General features: G+C 48.0%; 3 protein-coding genes across 3 annotated transcripts; 2 read left to right on the top strand and 1 right to left on the bottom strand.

Moving 5' to 3' along the window:
- Positions 1-4,582, top strand: pet117 (PET117 cytochrome c oxidase chaperone). Its single transcript, XM_089005620.1, has 2 exons — positions 1-619; positions 4,448-4,582. The coding sequence occupies exons 1-2, from the start codon at positions 524-526 to the stop codon at positions 4,580-4,582; spliced, it is 231 nt and encodes a 76-aa protein (XP_088861746.1). The 5' UTR covers positions 1-523.
- A 23-nt stretch (positions 4,583-4,605) lies between these two features.
- kat14 (lysine acetyltransferase 14) lies at positions 4,606-12,708 on the top strand. The gene is made up of 10 exons (XM_089005617.1): positions 4,606-4,834; positions 7,677-7,798; positions 7,866-7,987; positions 9,995-10,167; positions 10,227-10,640; positions 11,113-11,591; positions 11,658-11,791; positions 11,867-12,042; positions 12,240-12,430; positions 12,503-12,708. Exons 1-10 carry the CDS (start codon positions 4,606-4,608, stop codon positions 12,674-12,676), a joined length of 2,214 nt encoding a protein of 737 aa, XP_088861743.1. The 3' UTR covers positions 12,677-12,708.
- Positions 12,709-12,710: 2 nt separating this feature from the next.
- Positions 12,711-19,909, bottom strand: dzank1 (double zinc ribbon and ankyrin repeat domains 1). Its single transcript, XM_089005618.1, has 16 exons — positions 19,556-19,909; positions 19,300-19,418; positions 17,954-18,104; positions 16,845-16,911; positions 16,710-16,767; positions 16,528-16,597; positions 15,744-15,813; positions 15,571-15,675; positions 15,401-15,484; positions 14,418-14,516; positions 14,226-14,345; positions 14,043-14,163; positions 13,850-13,953; positions 13,581-13,741; positions 12,917-12,991; positions 12,711-12,841 (listed from the first exon to the last, which is right to left on the bottom strand). The coding sequence occupies exons 2-16, from the start codon at positions 19,406-19,408 to the stop codon at positions 12,760-12,762; spliced, it is 1,476 nt and encodes a 491-aa protein (XP_088861744.1). The 5' UTR covers positions 19,409-19,418; positions 19,556-19,909; the 3' UTR covers positions 12,711-12,759.
- Between the last annotated feature and the right edge of the window lie 30 nt (positions 19,910-19,939).

Here is a 19,939-nt window from a genome sequence, read left to right as displayed (position 1 = left end):
GAGGGAGGTTAGGATAGACAGGTGGACAAATGTTATTACATTATGCTGTTATTATTCAATTATGATACTTTTTACTAATTGGTATGATATCATTATTAATATGAAAAGTAAATTAATGACAGGTGATGATCAGACCAGAGTAACCACAGGGAAAGTGAATGTTAGTGGATCCTCTCTGTGCACATATAAATCAAGCCATATAAATACAAATATTTGATATAGTGTATTTTTGTCACATGAGTAATTCGTTTTCACATACGTTTACATGATTTTTGCTAGTTAATTAATTTAAGCAAAACAAACAAACAATCAAACAAACAAACTGGGAACCGGAAGAAGACGAAGAAGAAGAAGAAGGAAAAGGAAGAGCAAGAGCACGAAGAAGAAGAAGTGGAAGAAGAGTAGGAGGAAGAACACAAAGGAGAACACGAAGAAGAACGCGAAGTAGAAGAAGAGCAGATGCCGGTGCCGTTGCCGCCAGAGAGCGGCAGCCATTGTCCTCCCGCTAGCTCTTGCTAACGTGATGTCGACGACCTCTAAAGTGGCGCTCGGACTTTCTGTGCTCGTGACTGTGGGCACCGTGGTCGCCGTCCACCTCAAGCAGGCTTGGGACACGCAGGTGAGCCCAAAGCGAACGCCGTCGAGATCTCGGCTACTTACCGGAGCGAGCTAGCTAGCGAACAACGGAGCGCGGCGAGGCGCGACCGGCCGACAAGAGCGAAACGGGCTAAAGAACTTTTTTTTTGTGTGCGGGTGAGCAGCAGCAGCCACACGCGCCAGCGTTCGCACTACCCGGAAGTAACAGCAGCAAAGTTATGAAAGGAAGAGGAAATGAAAGAAAGAAGTAGAAAAACAAAATACAGGGGCAGCTGGAAAGGTAGCCACTCTCGCGGCGCCATTTGAAGTAAAAAAAAAAACTAAATAATGCGACAACACAAGTACAGTGGGACCTTGGCTGACAAACCTAATTGGTTCCCAGACAGAGTGTGTAAGGCGAAAAGTGTGTATCCCAAAACTTAATTTCCCGTAGGAAACCATTAAAATGAGAATAATGCGTTTCCAGGTCCACATAAAACATAATTTTCTACGTTCTAGTTTTCTCTGCCTTAAAACTACACAAAATATACCTTATTTTATGTGTAATAAATGTGCTATAGTATTCTCATTACGTGGCTTTAACTGAAGACTGGTGGCGGGGAATAGAATAGAATGCATTCGGCTGCCGTTTTGTTGTTAGAAGAACGGGCTCGTTCGCGAACGACACATCATTCATTGTGGCGGCTCCGTGTGTATCCCGAAAAATAGTTTCTATGCTAAGGTAAAATTTTCATAAATGTAACGTTCGTAAAACAAAAAGTTTGTAAGGCAAGGGGTTCGTAAACCGAGGTCTCACTGTACACAGAACGTCATTCATTCTTCAGCCCTTGCTTCCTTACATAGCTAATAGATAATAATAATAAGAATAATCTATTTCATTTATCAGCGCCTTTCAGAACTCTCAAGGTCACGTCATTCATTCTTCAGCACTTGCTGTACCCTCTTTGTGACATGAAGCAGTTCTAGATGAAAGAGAAGAGGATCAATGCATCCTTTTCAGCAGTGGATCAGGGACGTCGTGGTGAAATGTGCACGTCAGCTACAAGCTAAATGTTTGAAAGCAAACACCAAGCTGGCTGTCGCATACATTGACCAAAAAAGATTGTCTCATATCTCATGTCCCACGTCAATCCGCTTCAATTCCAAGCCACGACAGTTCCACATGCGCATTGGCGCTCTGCGACATTCCTCCCATTCAAAAACAGTGCTGGCATATTATAGTAATATATAATAATACATTTCATTTCATAAGCGCCTTTCAAAACTCTCAAGGTCACTTTACAGTCACAGGATCAGTTTTTCTGTGGGTGAGCAGCGTCAGCCACACGCGCAAGCGTTCACTCAACCCACTCGTAGAATGCTAACTAGCCAGTTAATAGCTAGCTTGCTAGCCAGCCAGACATCTAATAGATAGCTCGCTAGATAGTTAGTGAGCCAGCTACATAGCTAGTAGATAATAATAATAATAATCTATTTCATTCCTAAGCCCCTGTCAAAACTCTCAAGGTCACTTTACAGTCACAGGATCAGTTTTTCTGTGGGTAAGCAGCGGCAGCCACACACGCCAGCGTTCACTCAACCCACGCATAGAAAGCTAACTAGCCAGCTAATAGCTAGCTTGCTAGCCAGCCAGATATCTAATAGATAGTTGGCTAGCGAGCCAACTACATACAGTGCCTTGCAAAGGTATTTGGACCTCTTGAATCTTGCAACCTTTCGCCACATTTCAGGCTTCAAACTTAAAAATATGAAATTTAATTTTTTTGTCAAGAAGCAACAACAAGTGGGACACAATCGTAAAGTGGAAGAAACGTTTATTGGATAATTTAAACTTTTTTAACAAAAAAAAACAACTGAAAAGTGGGGCGTGCAATATTATTCGGCCCCTTTATTTTTAGTGCAGCAAACTCACTCACTCAGAACAGGGGTGCCCAAACGTTTTCCTGTGAGGGCCACATAACTTTTCCCTTCTGTGATGGGGGGCTGGTGTTAATTTGTAACAGAAAAAATGTGACGATCGTAGGGGAGCTTAATTTTTTTTTTCCTTCCAGAAAGCCACACACAACCAAACAACCTTTTCCAGGTTCTTTACAGAAAAAAGTCAGGAAACAAATAATCAGAATCAGAATACCTTTATTCGTCCCGCAATGGGGAAATTTGCAGTCCACAGCAGCAATTGAAGAGGGATGGGGTTGGGGTGGGAGTGAAAGGATAGAAAACAAGATATTCTAAGCATAACAAAATAAAAATGTCAACTGTATACTGTGCAAATGTAGATGTGCAAAAAACGTTCTATAAACAAGACTGTACATAGTGCAGAATCAAGAAATGCATTTAGATATATTGCAACAACCCATATTTACAAGTGTCCAGTTTTTTGTTTTTTTTTTCCCACATGTGATCATTGGAATTGTGAAGCCTGACAGCAGTCGGTAGGAACGACTATTTATGGAATAAATAATAACTAAATAACCCCCTCTGAGTTCTTCACAGAAAAAAATTAAATAACACTTTATGAAATAAATAACTAAATAACTCTCTGGGTTCTTCATAGAAAAAACAGGAAATAAATACAGTAAAGTCTCGTTATATCGATATTCAAGGGAGTCCGAAAAAATATCGATATAACCGGGACTATCGATATATCCGACCCTGTTTGCATGTAATTTTCTCCGTGCGTGCATAGAAATAGTATCGATATAACCGGGACTATCGATATATCCGATATCGATATAACGAGACTTTACTGTAACACTATTTATGAAATAAATAACTCTCTGGGTTCTTCATAGAAAAAAAAGGCATGATACATTAACTTTCTGTTGTGCCATGCACAATCTTAACAGATAAAAGTTCAGCTCAGTTGTCAGAGCAGAATCTCTCTGACACGTATGAGCACTCTCTTAAAGTTGTTGCGTTCCTTCGTAGGTTCCAGTAGGCTTGTTTTCAGAAAGTCCCACCCCCAGTTCGTGACATCACGCCAAGTCGTCTTGCCTTGCTCAAGAAACAAAACAATGGGCTCACAGAGTTCAGATTGGGAGAAGATGCTTTCTTGTAACTCATCCAGTTGTGAATATGATTCAAATACAGTAGTTCTGAAGAGGAAAGCATACATTTTTGCAATCGATTAAAGGAGTCCTCGCATATCAAATTGAGCCATCAATGAGCAATGTAGTGTTCGAGAAAATGCAAATGATGGCGCCCAAGCTCTTTGGAAATGGGCTGATTGGCCTACTGGAAATTTGTCAGCGAATATCAAATAGTAGTAGTCTTGGTGCAACACACAACCATTGCATTATTTATGTGTTTTCCTTCAAATTTCGCCATCAACGCGGATCGACACGAAGTTTTCAGACCAAACAAAGTAACGCAAAATGCATTGTGTGTCGTTTTCTCGGTCAGGGGCGTTCCAAATGTGACGTTGCGTAGGGGATTGTCATCAACTCGAAAACAAGACTTCCTGAATATTCAGCGCTAGTCTTAAAACGTAAAATATAGCTATATGCGGTGGAATCTTTGTAAAATACGCTCAGTAGAAGTCATTTGAAGTGATTTTACAAATTATGGACGCAACTTGTCCGGGGGCGTCGGTTGTCCTTTAAGGACACTTTAGAATCACAGACAAGCATAGATACAATAATAAATAAAATAGAATTCTAAATGGAGACAAGAGATAAAGCTACACAGAAAATGCCATTTTAAACAGGTGGCTTTTGAGATGGGATTTGAAGGGGAGGAGAATCCATGTTACCAATGTTGGGAGGAGGTGAGAGTTGCAAAGTCGGAAAAAAGCAACCGAGTTGGCAATGTAGAAACGCTTCCCACCCTTGTGGTGTTTGTGTGCTCGCAGCGTCTCCACGAAGGCGTCCTTAGAGATTTGGAGCGCGTCGAGCGCAAGAAGGAGAACGTCCGGCGCCTGGAGGTCAACAGGAAGTTAAGCGCTCACCTGGAAGAGGAGCGGCGGCGGCGGGAGGCCCAACGCTGACACCCACTTCGCCGCGCCTCAAGATGGACGGCGAGGACGAGGCGGCGTGCACCTCGGAGGGCCTGGAGGAGGGCGAGGTGGAGGGCGAGACGCTGCTGATGGTGGAGTCGGAGGAGCGGGCTTCGCTGGACCTGTCGCACGACCACAGCGGCGACTCCCTGGCCAGCGAAGGCGGCGAGGAGCCCGACGCCGGCTGGGCCTGCGACCGCTTGGCCTTCTACTGCGAGCGCTGCCACAAGTGGATCCCCGCAGGTGCGCACCGTTTTTTTCTCAGACCCTTTTCACATCATTTTACATAATTTTTGGTAGTTAATTAATTTAAGCAACAAAAAAAACAAACAAACTGAGGAGCCATTTGGGAGCCAAAAGAGCCAGATCTTTTTAGTGAGCCAAGCCAAAAGAACCGGCTCTCTGAAAGGCGCCGAAGTTCCACATAAATAAAGACTACTACAGTGAGACCTCAACTTACGAACTTAATTGGTTCCCAGACAGAGTGTGTAAGGCGAAAAGTGTGTATCTAAAAAAAAAAATCCCATAGGAAACCATTAAAATGGGAATAATCCGTTCCCGGGTTTCCATAAAATATACTTTTCAATCGATATTAAGTAAGCCTTAAATACTACACACAACATACCTTATTCTATGTATCGATATAAATGTGCTATTGAGATTGTAAAATGAAAGAAATGACACTGCATTGTATGAAAGAAAGTCACTTTATTTACATTTGTGATGGTCATTGATGGCTTGATGGAATGGATTGGATTGAATTGGATTTGCCTTTATTAGTCTCACAGTGGAGAAATTTACATTTCATGTAAATGAATGGCCTTGGAGGTCCGAGGTCAAAGGGAATTGCTGTTTGGAAAGAGTCACATTCCATAAGGACTGTAATTAAAGAAATAAACTGTGCTATAATATAAAGTCGTTTTATTTACCTTTATGATGGTCATTGATGGCTTGATGGAATGGTGTTGGAGGTCGAAGGTCAAAGGGAATTGCTGTTTGGAAAGAGAGGCACATTACATGAGGACTGTAATTAAAGAAATAAACTGTGCTGTAAAATAAAGTTTTATTTACCTTTTTGATGGTCGTTGATGGCTTATGGAAGGAGAGTCACCTTCCATAAGGACTGTTGATAACTTAACCTCTGGTGTGGCTTCTCTTCTTTTTTCTTTGGAGACTCCTCATCATTTTTGCTGATTAAAAAGCTCTTAATTGACACCTGTTGCTTTCTGACTTGTAAGGTCTTACGAAGCTGAGGCATCACATTATTGTTCATCATGTTGATGATTGTCATAGCCACAGTCTTTTCTGAATCGAACTGTTCGGTAAAAGCCTGCACATCATTCCACTTTGCCAACATTGCCTTGATGAGCTCACTTGATGCTGCAGCCATCTCCTCCTCAGATGTTCTGTTACTGGCTTTAAGATCCTCAATAAGCGTTGAACTTCCAGGTTGGCGCATGCAATATCGGCGTGAATTAGCCGTGCTTTCTCGCATAAAATAGCTTTACTCACGCTGTCGCCGGATAGCTGCTTTTCGTGAATCCAAATTAACAGAAGTTTTTCAACTTCTTGGATTGCCCGAGACCGTCGCTTTGAGAGCACGGAAACACCTTTTGCAACAGACGCACCTTTGATGGCTTTTCTGTTCTGGAGAATAGTAGCAATGGTTGACTTAGCATAGCCGTGCTCGGGCACTAAATAACACAAACACACACCTCATTCGTGGTTTTCAATTATCATCTTCTTCTCAGCGACTTTGTGTCTTCTTGGGCTGAACACGAGCCTGTGGTGGGTTTTTTTTTTGTCCCATCATAGTAAAATTATCAGCAAAAAGCTCCAAGTAGGCGATCGACGTGTGCATTCAATGAGAGGGGGTGTGGAAAGTAGCGCCGGCTGGAGTGCTGTTCGGTCGTGTGCTTCCGCCGAAGATCACTCTGCCAGATCCGAAGGTCGTGTGCTTGATGGACCAGCCCTGGTGGGTGTGTATTATGAAAATAGTGCTTATTATAAGTTTTAATTTTCATAAATTTGACGTTCGTAAGATGAAAAGTTCGTAATATAAGGTGTTCGTAGGTTGAGATCTCACTGTATTTGATTCTAGTAGACACAAATTCCCAGCAGACAAATCAGCCCATTTCCAACGGAGCTTGGCGCCATCTCGTTCATTTTCTGGGACACTACATTTCAGTCCAGATGCCTCAAAATGACATTGATTCTCGAGCAAGGCAACGAACAAGGGGGCGGGACCTTCTGAAACTGGCCATTTCTGGTTTCATTTTGAAGTAGTTTTTGCACTTTAAGTCATTTTTATTGGTGTTTTGCATTTGACTAAAAATATCAGCCTGCGTAAATGACAACCGGCAACATTTTTTTTGTTTTCTAACTGACATCAGAAAGACGTTTTATAGCATCTAAAATACACAAAACATGGACGTAGGCTGATATTTTAGTCAAATGCAAAAATGACTGAAAGTATGCTAAAATAGCAAAAAAATTGAGCTGCGAATTGAGGATTTTCAGAAAGTCCCGCCCCCAGTTCGTCACGCCACGCACAAAAATGGACAAAATCCGACTTCAACGGACAGTTAGGACGGCGGAAAAAATCATTGGCACCGCCCTGCCCACTCTCGAGGACTTGCACACTGCAAGAATCCAAACTAGGGCTCGGAAAATCCTACTGGACCCTCTGCACCTTGCCCACCACCTTTTCCAGCTACTCCCCTCAGGCAGGCGCTACCGATCCATGTGTACCAAATCCAGCAGACATTTAAACAGCTTCTTCCCCCAAGCCATTAACTCTTTGAACTCTTTCAACAGTAGCCCAAATGGTAGCAATTTTTTGATGATGATACTAGTGCAGCGTGTTCTACCGGAAACAAAATTCCTTGTGTGTTCTACATACTTGGCAATAAAGACGATTCTGATTCTGATTTAATTTATGCACAAGATGAGAAGTTGCAGTCTTCCTCGAGGCATATATTCTACCTGTCTTAATCACCTGTCGTTAGATAATTTTAAATTGGCCGCATCTTAGCCCAGGGTTGAAAGTTTTCTATCGTGAATTTACGACATGATCTGATTTCAGCTCATCTCCACGGCAACCAGCCCAGCTACCTGAAGGGCGACAACTTCTTCAAGTTTGTGTGCCGCGACTGCTCCGAGGACGGCAAGGAGAGCTTCGAGCGAATGCGCCTCACCTGGCAGCAGGTTTTCCCCCCCCGCCCCCCTTCCGGCACGATCGATCGATCGGCCGCTGACGTGGCTTTGTGCACAGGTGGTCATGCTCGCCATGTACAATCTGTCTCTGGCGGGAAGCGGACGCCAAGGCTACTTTCGCTGGAAGGAGGACATTTGCGCCTTCATCGGCCGCCACTGGAACTTCCTCCTGGGGTCCAGGTGGCTTCCCATCGCCGTTTTCCGTCGCCCAACCCCCTTTTAATAATAATAATAATAATAATAATAATAATGATAATAATAATAATAATAATGATAATAATAATTCATTTCATTCATCAGCGCCTTTCAAAACTCTCAAGGTCACGTCATTCATTCTTCAGCACTTGCTGTACCCTCTTTGTGACATGAAGCAGTTCTAAATGAAAGAGAAGAGCATCAAAGCGTTCTTTTCAGCAGTGGATCAGGGACGTCGTGGTGAAATGTGCACGTCAGCTACAAGCTAAATGTTTCAAAGCAAACACCAAGCAAACTGTCGCATCCATTGACCAAAAGTCCCACGTCAATCCGCTTCAATTCCAAGCCACGACAGTTCCCCATACGCATTGGCGCTCTGCGACATTCCTCCCATTCAAAAACAGTGCTGGCATACTATAGTAATATATAATAATACATTTCATTTCATAAGCGCCTTTCAAAACTCTCAAGGTCACTTTAAAGTCACAGGATCAGTTTTTCTGTGGGTGAGCAGCGGCAGCCACACGCGCAAGCGTTCACTCAACCCACTCGGAGAAAGCTAACTAGCCAGTTAATAGCTAGCTTTCTAGCCAGCCAGATATTTACTAGCTAGCTCGCTAGATAGTTAGTGAGCCAGCTAATATAATAATAATAATAATAATAATAATAATCCATTTCTAATTTAAAACAGATTCTTATCTTACAGACAGTGTATTGTCGGTGTTGAAATACCTGGCATGTTAAATCAGATATCAAGTAGACAGGTAGAAATTAATACAACTAATAATCATTTCATTTCTAAGCGCCTATCAAAACTCTCAAGGTCACTTTACAGTCACAGGATCAGTTTTTCTGTGGGTGAGCAGCGGCAACCACATGCGCCAGCGTTCACTCAACCGGGAATAACTCAAATAAATTAAGTTAGCTAGCTAACTAATAGATAGCAGGCTAGCTAGTTAGACAGCTAATAGATAGCAAATAGGTAGCCAGCAACAGTGACCCCGTTCAACCGGGAATAACTCAAATAGCTCAAGTTAGCTAGCTAGCTAATAGATAACTAATAGCTACCTAGTTAGTTAGACAGCTAATAGATAGCAAATCGGTAGCTAGCTAGGTAGCCAGCAACGGTGACCTCGTTCAACCGGGAATAACTCAACAATAGATCAAGTAGCTAGCTAGCTAATAGATAACTAATAGATAGCTAGCTAGTTAATATAGTGTAGATGTCAGTGTGTATTTACATATTTGAATGTTTATGTGGTACTAAAACTCAATATTCTGCGGGTCCTGGCATTTGAGTGAAAATGACAAAAACCCTGGCACTGGAGTGGACACATTTGATAATCAGATAATCAGTAAAAAAATGTTTAAAAAATTAAGAACAGGAATTAATAACACTTAACATTTGAATAATAATAATACATTGCATTTATAAGTGCCTTTCAAAACTCTCAAGGTCACTTTTCAGTCACAGAATCAGTTTTTTTTGTGGGTGAGCAGCGGCAGCCAATAACTCAAATAGATAAAGTTAGCTAGCTGGATAATAGCCAGTTAGATAGATAATAGATAGCCAGATAGCTAATAGCTAGCCAGCTAGATAGCTAATAGCTAACATATAGATAGCTAGTTAGGTAGCCAGCTAGATAGCTAGTTAGCAAATAGATCTCAAATAGATGTGTAGCCATGTAGCCAGCAAGATTAGCTAGCTAACAGATAACTACTAGATAGATAGCTTGATAGATAGTTAATAGATAGCATATAAATAGCAAATAGATAACAATATAATAATACATTTAATTTCTAAGCGCCTTTCAAAACTCAAATATTCTATATCTTTTGTTGAGATGTTTTAAGAGTTACTTTTTTGTAGTGAGGTCAACTGCACGTTTTATTTGGATTAAATTTTGGACATTCAGGCCCAAGCAATCAGATTTTTTTTTTTTTCCACCCAGATTTTTGTCACACAAAGTGAGCTTTTGAAACCCCCCGCAGGAAAAAGACGTCCACCTGGTGGAGCACGGTGGCGGGCTGCCTATCGGTGGGCAGTCCGGCTTTCTTCCGTTCGGGGGCCCAGGAGTTCAGCGAGCCGGGCTGGTGGAAACTGGTTCACAACCGACCCCCCACCCTGCGGACCCAACCCCACAAGGCAGCCCCAAAGGTTAAAGGTGAGCCGGCGGCGGCCGGGTTTTCGCCGCAGTTCCCTCACCTGACGGCATCGCGGCAGGCGCCGCCTGCAAAATGGAGGCCGCCGTGGCGGTGGAAGGCTTGCGCAAGAGGGGGGGTGGCGCCAGGAACCCGGTGGAGACGGCCACGCAGCTGAAGGAGAAGCGCTCCCGCACGCAGGAGGCCAAAGACATCCGGCGGGCGAAGAAGGAGGCGGGATTTAGCGAGCGGGGGGCCGTCAAAGCTGGCAGGGGCGGAGCTTCGGGGCGGCGCCACCCCCCCGAAGCCCCCCTGGAGAAGGGCGAGGTGGTGGATTTCTCCTCCGGCAGTTCTTCGGACAGGACCACCCCGTCGCCGTCGCCCTCGCCTGACTTGTCGGCACCCGGGACGCCCGCCTCCCACTCGGCCACGCCCAGTCTGCTGTCGGAGGCCGACCTCATCCCGGACGCCATGCCCCCCCACGCCCTCTTTCACGGTAAGACCCCCAGCGCCGACGCGTTTTTTAATCATAATTCATTTCATTTCTAAGCGCCTTTCAACTCAAGGTCCGGGTTGAGTGAACGCTGGCGCGTGTGGCTGCCGCTGCGCACCCACAGAAAAACATATTAGCTATCTATTAGCTAGCTAGCTTTCTATCCATTTGAGTTACTTCCGGGTTGAGTTAACGCTGGCGCGTGTGGCTGCCGCTGCGCACCCACAGAAAAACATATTAGCTATCTATTAGCTAGCTAGCTTTCTATCCATTTGAGTTACTTCCGGGTTGAGTTAACGCTGGCGCGTGTGGCTGCCGCTGCGCACCCACAGAAAAACATATTAGCTATCTATTAGCTGTCTAGCTATCTATTAGCTAGCTAGCTTTCTATCCATTTGTGTTACTTCCGGGTTGAGTGAACGCTGGCGCGTGTGGCTGCCGTACTGTAAAGCGACCAAGGTTTTTTGGCATCCAGACGACGACGAGTTGGAGGCAGACGGCGCCATCGACCCCGGCACAGAGGACACCCCCCCGCCCGCCGCCGCGGCACGCAACAAACTCCGCCTGGCGCCGCCCAACGTCAAGCGGGAGGCGGACAGCGACGAGCACGACGAGGAGGGCGGGGCCCCGCGGCTCGCCGCCGGCCACAAGAGGTCGGCGGGCTGCGACCAGAGGGGCGAGGCCCCGGCGGCTTCCCGCCACACCCTCATCGGTCCGTACGGCGAGCGGACGCTGCGGCGCCGCCTGGACGCGTGCCCGTTGGCGCTGGCCGTGGCGCCGCAGGCCCGCCGCCTGCGCCGCAAGCTGACGGTGCGCCAGGCCAAGCGGCGCCAAGGACTCCCCCTGCTGGACATCGACCGCGCGCTCAGTCTGGTGGGAGGGGTCTACGGCGGGGAGGCGGGTGGAGGCGGTGCCGCCGCCGCCCCCCAACTGCGGGTCCTGGACCGCTTCCAGGTGAGGGTTGTACTGGACGGCGGCGCCCGCCCCCGCCCACTTGGCCAACGCGCATCTCCTCCGCAGGTCAAAGGTCGGCCTGGCGGCGCCGCCCCCTCACCGCGCCTCGCTTTCGGCTGCCGCCTGACCGGCACCGACGGCGCTTCGGAGCAAAGCGTCAAGAGCCCGTACACGTCCCGCCTCCTCAAACCTTACATCAGGTAAGAGCGGTGCTTCCCGGTGGCTTCCCGGCGGCTTCCCGGCGGCTCACCTTCAACCTCGCGGCACTCCGACAGGCGCGACTACGAAAGCCGTCCCCTGAAGATGCGCCTGCTGGCGGAGATCCGGGCGCACGTTCACCGCCAGGACCCAGACTGGACCCCCCAGGCCGACGCCCCCCTGGACTACTGCTACGTGCGGCCCAATCACATCCCCTCGGTCAACGCCATGTGCCGCCATGCTTTCTGGCCGGGTAATAATAACAATTTCTCCACTACGAGACTAATAAAGGCGAATAGATAGCAAGCTAGTTAGCTAGCTAGATAGGTAGCTAGAGAGCACATCTTGTGCAGGTGTGCCTCGGGTTTACTTCCGGGCCTCCTGAACAGGAAAGCCGACGGGCGGGGCCCGTTGCCCTACCTGGTGGTGACCGACCTTTGCCCCCTCCAGGAGTGGACCTGTCGGAGTGCCTGCAGTACCCCGACTTCAGCGTGGTGGCGCTGTACAAGAAGGTAGTGGTGGGCTTTGGGTTCATGGTGCCCGACGTAAAGTACAACGAGGCCTACGTCTCCTTCCTGCTGGTGCACCCCGAGTGGCGGCGGGCGGGCATCGGGACCTTCATGGTCTACCACCTCATCCAGGTGAGGCGTGCGGACCCCTCCAATATGGCCGCTACGAGGCGGGTTGTAACTGTGTGTGTCCCCCCCCCCCAGACGTGCATGGGCAAGGACGTGACCTTGCACGTGTCGGCGAGCAATCCCGCCATGTTGCTGTACCAGAAGTTTGGCTTCCAGGCCGAGGAGTACATCCTGGACTTTTACGACAAGTACTACGCGCTGGACAGCAGCGAGTGCCGCCACGCCTTCTTCCTGCGATTGCGACGCTGACCCCGCCCTCAACCAATAAAAAGTTAGTCCCACCTCTGCCATTTTGTTTTATTTTTCTCCACCAGCGTGTCCCCAGAAGCGTTTCAGAGGGCGGGGCCCCGTACAAGTTGCGCCACATCGTCGGCGACGCCCACCTCGTACGGTGTCAGGCCGGCGCCGTTGCAGCTGAAAAAGAAAGACAATGGCGGCGTGGGGAGGGGGGGGGCACATTCGGCGAGGCCGTCTTGACGGTTTGCTAACCTGAGGAGAACTTCGGCGCAGGCCAGTCCTTCCGCCCCTCGAGCGGCGATCTCGTGCAGCGCCGTGGTGTTCTTCCTGTTGGGTCACAGGTCAGGGGTCAATCTCATAATAATAATAATAATAATAATAATCATTTCTAAGCGCCTTTATATAATAATTAATAATAATAATAATGTCACTTTACAGTCACAGGATCGGCAGCGGCAGCCACACACGCCAGTGTTTACTCAACCCAGAAGTAACTCAAACAGATAGAAACCTAGCTCACTAGCTAATAGATAGCTAGAAAGTTAATAGATAGCTAGCTAGATAGCTAATGTTTTTCTGTGGGTGAGCAGCAGCAGCCACACGCACCAGAGTGCACTCAACCCGGAAGTAACTCAAAAAGATAGAAAGCTAATAGATAGCTAGCTAGATAGCTAATATGTTTCCTGGCGCAAACAGCCAGGTAGCTAGCTATATAGCTAATAAATAGAAAGCTAGATAGATAGCTCAAAACTGGCCGTGGCGGGAGGGAAGCCGACCCCCTCCCCCCGAAAGTGTGTCACCTCCAACCCCCCCGCCAGGGCTATTCCAAGTTTTGACCCCTCCTGTTTGGTCCCATGGCCTTTTTTCATCCCGTTCATTCCGCCCCCTTTCATCAAGCGCAACGGCGGCGTCTTACAGGCCAGATTGCCGGTTGATGTCGGCGCCCCTCTGCAGTGGAAGGGGCAGGACGGCGTGATGCCCATTGACGGTGGCGGAGCGGGCGTCGTCGCCCACCGCCGCGAAGACCAGCGTTAAGCTGACCTCTCGCCCGTCTTGTTGAAGCGCCGCCGAAGTCATCTGAGGGGAGGAGGAGACGGCAAGTGGCAGGAAGTGACGGGCCAGTGGCGGGAAGTGAGGGGTAGTGACGGGCAAGTGGCTGAGAGCCAACGACGGCTTGGATCGTACCCGTCCGAGGCGAGGCTCTCCCAACAGAGTCCTGAAGGGGGCGTCGTTGTGGGCAAAGCTCCTCAGGTGAGCGCACACGTGATCCACTTGTTTCCTCCAGTAACCTGATGGACATTTGCCCCCCCCCCCCCCCCATGACGTCATCGAGAGTGTGGATCACGTCACGCCACCGCCACTTGTCCAAAGGTCCGACCTCTTCCCGGGCTGACGGCGGTGGGCGGCGGGCGCCCTTGACGGGTCCCAGCTGGTCTGTTGATGGGAGGCCGAGGCGTTCCCGAGGTCTGCGTGTGGCACTCGGCGGTGGGCGGGCGGGCCTGCGGGCGCCCGCAAACACGTTAGCGGGACCACCCGGAGGTGCGCCCGCTAGCTCGCTCACCTGGGAAGCTGAAGCGCCCGTGTTAGCGGCGGGGTCCTGGAAGCGGCCGCAGACGTCGCAGGAGGTCGCCCGGGGGTCAGCGCTCGCCCCGCAGAACATGCAGTCGACTGCACGCTTGCACTGCCGACCGCACCCTCCCTTTTGTTACGGACAAGTGCTGAACTTGCGTCCGCCATTCGAGAGCCTGCGCACCTTAACGTCGCCCCGGTTGAGAGGTCCGCACGTGGGGCACGACAGCTTGGCCATGTGTGAGTCCTGCGCACAGGGGGCGTTCTCCCCCTCCAATCTCATCTGCGGCATCACAAAATAATAATAATTAATTTCATTTCTAAGCACCTTTCAAAACTCTCAAGGTCACTTTACAGTCACAGAATCAGTTTTTCTGCAGGTGAGCAGCGGCAGCCACACGCGCCAGCGTTCACTCAACCCAGAAGTAACTCAACTAGATAGAAAGCAAGCTAGCTAGCTAACAGAACGCTAGATAGCTAGCTAACTAGATAGCTAATATACCTTACTCAAATAGCTAGCTAGTTATATTGCTAATAGCTAGCTAGATAGCTAATATGTTTCCTGACCCGTCCAGTTGCAAATAGTTGAAGAGTTGCTAGCGTGCCCAGATAAAAAGGCAAATGTCAATCACAAGAGCTGTCTGTTGCCATGGTAATCACTGTCTTGATCACAATCAAGCGTCAGACAGGCTGAAAAACGCCATTGGACCAAACAGAGTAATAATCCATTTCATTTCTAAGCGCCTTTCAAAACTCTCAAGGTCACTTTACTGTCACTGTATCAGTTTTTCTGCAGGTGAGCAGTGGCAGCCACACACACCAGCGTTCACTCAACCGGAAGTAACTCAAATAGAAAGCTAGCAAGCTAGCTAATACATAGCTAATAGGTAGCTAGCCAGACGCTAGCTAGATAGCCAGACAGCTAATGGATAGCTAGCGAGATAGCCACCCAGCTAGCCAGATAGCGAATAGATAGCAAATAGGTGGTACTTGGTACTCAAGATGCAGACGACATGTTTAGACGGAGCGCCGTCACCAGACATTTTCAAAATTCACAATCAATTCATTGGAATTAACTAATTCACTGCCATTCCCCAATTTATTCGGGATTAAAAGGGCATACATATAGAAGGTGTGTGCGTTTGGGTGCGCATGCGCGTGCCCTACCGTGTGCAGGCGGGTGTCACACGTCAAACAGCGAGACATGTCAGCCGGGGTGCCTCTTCCACAACACGCACACAAAATGTGAGCCTGACACACAAGCACAATTTATCTCAAATGGGGCGCGCTGGGGTCAGCGCTCCACGTGTGTGCGTTAATGTTGGGAGCACACAGACCTGTTTGGGGGGGAGCACTTTTTGCTGTTTGGCGGCAGTCTGGCCTCTGGAACGCACGTGAGCGTTGACTGGAACCGGAGCGTGGCACCACATGCAACATGGCGGCTAACACTCGCACACAAAGGCATGACAGTGAGACATAATCAATTATCTTAATCTGCGGCATGCAGTACCTCTTCTCCATCAGCAGGGGGCCTCGTGTACGGTGCCAAAGTGCCGCACATCACACAGAAAATTGGCCAACTGCAAAGGCAAACATTTAATATTTATAATATTAAACATTCTTATTATTTCACATTCTTATTCTGACACACACACGCGCGCACACATTCGATGGCGGACGTCATTTCCGTTCTAGCATATTTTGGGTGTTTTTACAAACGCTAACGTGCATGAAAAAGCGCGACTGTGACATAATATAAAAATAAATAATAAGGTTGCTTTACAGTCACAGGATCAGTTTTTCTGTGGGTGAGCAGCGGTAGCCACACGCGCCAGCGTTCACTCAACCCAGAATAATTCAAAACAATAGAAAGCTATCTGGCTAATAGAATGCTAGATAGCTAGCTAATAGCGTATCATACCTCTGAAGATGGAGGCTACTGATTCGCTGTGGCGACCCCTTGAAGGGAAAAGCCGAAAGGAAAAGAAGAAGATAGCTAGCTAATATGTTTTTCTGTGGGTGAGCAGCGCCAGCCACACGCGCCAGCGTTCACTCAACCCGGAAGTAACTCAAATGGATAGAAAGCTAGCTTGCTAATAGGTAGCTAGACAGCTAATAGATAAATAGCTAATATGTTTTTCTGTGGGTGACCAGTGGCAGGCACACGTGCCCGCGTTCACTCAACCCGGAAGTAACTCAAATGGATAGAAAGCTAGCTAGCTATATTCTCTAACAAGCGAGGGAGAGTTTGGTTTAGCTTGGGTTGTTCCAGAGAGTCCGGGAGCGGATCTTACCTGGGGAGGCGATCCTGCGGAGCCACGCGAGGACTCGACAGGGATCCGCCGCTGGCCGTCACCTTTGACCCTGAACAACAAAAAGCTTGGCATAAACTCGGCACAGCAACGGGTGCCGTCACTGAGCTAGCCAGTTAGCATTAGCGCATTTATATGCAAACAAGCTGGTTAAATATCTCAACCTTGAGGCCCACGCCTCGTGGCGCCGTCGTCACGGAAACCTTGGCCCGGACTCGCCTCCTGGAAGGCAAGAGGGGGTTGTAGTGGGGCGGCTGATTGATCAACTGCACGCTTGATGGAGCGATTGATTGGATGACCTGTTCCGAAGGCTCCGCCTCCCGGACAATGAAGACTTTGGTGACGGTGGCGCTCTGGCGGCCATCGCTGTCGATGGAAAACGACACTAGTGGTCAGCTTAGCTTGGAAGCGCTGCGGCTGCGTTAAAAGGCGGCTGTCAAAGCCGTGGCCCGATTTTGTTTCTCACTAAAATTGCAACATTGGCTGCGAAAATCTCCTTCGCCTTCAACTCATTCACTGCCATTCACAAATTGATTTTGCCTCAAATATTAATAGTTATCTATTTGCTAGCTAATAGCTATCTATTCGCCGGCTAATGACTATCTGTTTGCTGGCTAATGGCTATCTGTTCGTTGGCTGATGGCTATCTTTTTGCTGGCTAGTTGCTAGCTATTAGCTACCTATTCACTAGCTATTAGCTATCTATTCGCTAGCTAGCTAGCTTGCTATCTATTTGAGTTACTTCAGGGTTGAGTGAACGCTGGCGCATGTGGCTGCCGCTGCTCACCCACAGAAAAAACGTAAACTGTGACTGTAAAGTGACCTTGAGAGTTTTGAAAGGCACTTAGAAATTAAATGGATTATTATTATTCCCAAATTGGTTCGCGATTGTTTTTTTTTTTTTTTTTCATGCTCGGGTGCTGATAAAGCGCTGGTCCGACCTCTGACAATATTTTCTCATTCCACGAGGGGGCAGCATTGTCTTTTTTTCCATGGTAAGCGCTATATCAACCAATATGTATATATTGCATTGTATTTTGGACAGCTGCCCCCATTTCAAGCTCATGTAACTCCAGACCCATATCATTTAGGAATCAACTCTTTTCTAAGGTTTCTAACGCTATACTGAATGTTGATGTCGTTCTAAAAGTCAATATTGTGCGGGTCCTGGAATTCAAGTGACAGTGACAAAAGCCCTGGCACTGGAGTGGACACATTTACGGCACATTGTCTGGCAGGGAATGAGTTAAAAGCGTTGTTGCCAGCCTTTTGGGTCTTGGGCGTCAATTTGGGCTGACGTGCTGTCCAGCCGTCAAAATGGCCACCAAGAGGAGACGGGAAGCGGGCGCCACCTTTGGCTTTGCAATGGCGGCGGGTGCGAGAGCAGGCGCGGGTGACGTCACGCTACCTGGTGGCGGCCACAGCTCGCACGCACACTCGGCCGCCGGGCAGAGGGAAAGGCGAAAGGTAGCGCCGGCCGCCGCTTCCCGAACCCCAAGGCGCCTCGCCCGCCGGCTTGGAGCCATCCAGCGTGTAGAGAAGATGTGCCTCGCCCGTGTCTGCCACAGCACACACGCACAAAAACACATGGCGAGCACAATCACGTCTTTGCCGCGTCCCGCAAACTTTTCCAATCGATAGATCGATTCAGGCCTCAAGTCAACTTTGACGGCCGCTCCCGCCGTTGGCGAATCGGGAACGGTTGCGGTCCTCCCAATCATCCGTCTGGCTCTCTATCTGGCTAGCTAGCTAGCTAGCTATCTAGCTGGATATCTAGCTTGCTATCTATTTAATGTCTATTTACTGTCTATTAGCTATATAGCTGGCTATCCATTTGCTGTCTATTAGCTATCAAGCTGGCTATCTCGCCGGCTACATAGATAGCTATCTATTATCTATCTGGCTGGGTAGCTAGATTGCTATCTATTTGCTGTCTATTAGCTATCTGGTTGGTTATCTAGCTGACTACCTAGCTTACTATCTATTTGATGTCTAGTTACTGTCTCTTAGCTATCTAGCTGGGTATCTCGCTGGCTACATAGCTAGCTATCTATTTGCTGTCTATTAGATATCTAGCTGGGTATCTCGCTGGCTACATAGCTAGCTATCTATTTGCTGTCTATTAGCTATCTGGCTGGGTATCTAGCTGGCTACCCAGCTTGCTCTCTATTTACTGTCTATTAGCTACCTAGCTGGCTATCTGTTTGCTGTATATTAGCTATCTAGCTGGCTATCTCGGTGGCAACCTACCTAGCTATCTATTTGCTGTCTATTAGCTATCTAGCTGGCTATCTATTTGCTGTCTATTAGCTATCTGGCTGGATATCTAGCTTGCTACCTAGCTAACTGTCCATTTGCTGTCTGTTAGCTGTCTATTAGCTATCTGGGTGGGTATATAGCTGGCTACCTAGCTTGCTATTTATTTGCTGTCTATTTACTGTCTATTAGCTATCTAGCTGGCTATCTCTCTGGCTACCTAGCTTGCTAGCTATTTGATGCCTATTAGCTATATGGCTGGCTAGCTATTAGCTGGCTAGTTAGCTTTCTATGAGTGGCTTGAGTGAATGCTGGCGCGTGTGGCTGCCGCTGCTCACCCACAGAAAAACTGATCCCGTGACTGTAAAGTGACCATGAGAGTTTTGAAAGGCGCTTAGAAATGACATGGATTATTATTATTATTGCCGACTCGCCAATGGAAGCCGCCACTTTCTCGCTTTGCTTTGTTTCTCCTCCAGTCATTCCTCACGTACCCACCTGACTGAATGCAAATAAGCGTGTTGGTGTCAATGTGGTTCTTTGAGGTGGATTTGTCCCGCTGCATGATGGGAATAATGCGCGGCGCCGCCACCGACCCCGCTGTCATGGCGTCTGGGCTGTCAATCAAACCGATTTCAACAAGAAGTATTCACAAGAAGTGCTGCAAGAAGTGCTGCAATCGCCCCCGTCGGTGGTGATGACCATCTCTGGCTTTTATTGATTTATTTGTTATTTTTTTAAATGGTTAACTTACTGCGAGTCGAGGTTGAGCCACTTGAAAACCGACGAGCGCGTGAGCTGGTGGCTGTTGTGTGTGCGTCGCTCCGGCAACAGTCGTTTCTGACACTCTCAAGTGCATTCTGGCGGCTGATGCCAGAGGGCAGCCATCTTACGTTGCCACTTTGACGGACAGCTTCGCTTGGGCTTAGTATACAAACACGTTTCCAAGCGCCTGTTTTCTCCCGAGTTGGGACAACCGGCGTTACATTTTGCGTATGGTGAGAGGTGACTTACATATTCAAACCTCTGAAGATGGAGGGCCCTGATTCGCTGTGGCGACCCCCCCAGAGGGAAAAGCCGAAAGGAAAAGAAAGTAAGTTGGCGGTCCTGATGTGACGTGGGACAAATCCTTGAGTAG

The sequence above is a fragment of the Hippocampus bargibanti genome, linkage group LG10, assembly GCF_051943395.1.
Source record: "Hippocampus bargibanti isolate YZ-2025 linkage group LG10, ASM5194339v1, whole genome shotgun sequence".
NCBI lineage: Eukaryota > Metazoa > Chordata > Actinopteri > Syngnathiformes > Syngnathidae > Hippocampus > Hippocampus bargibanti.
Note: the sequence above shows the minus strand (reverse complement) of the source record. Positions and strands in the feature narration are given on the sequence as shown.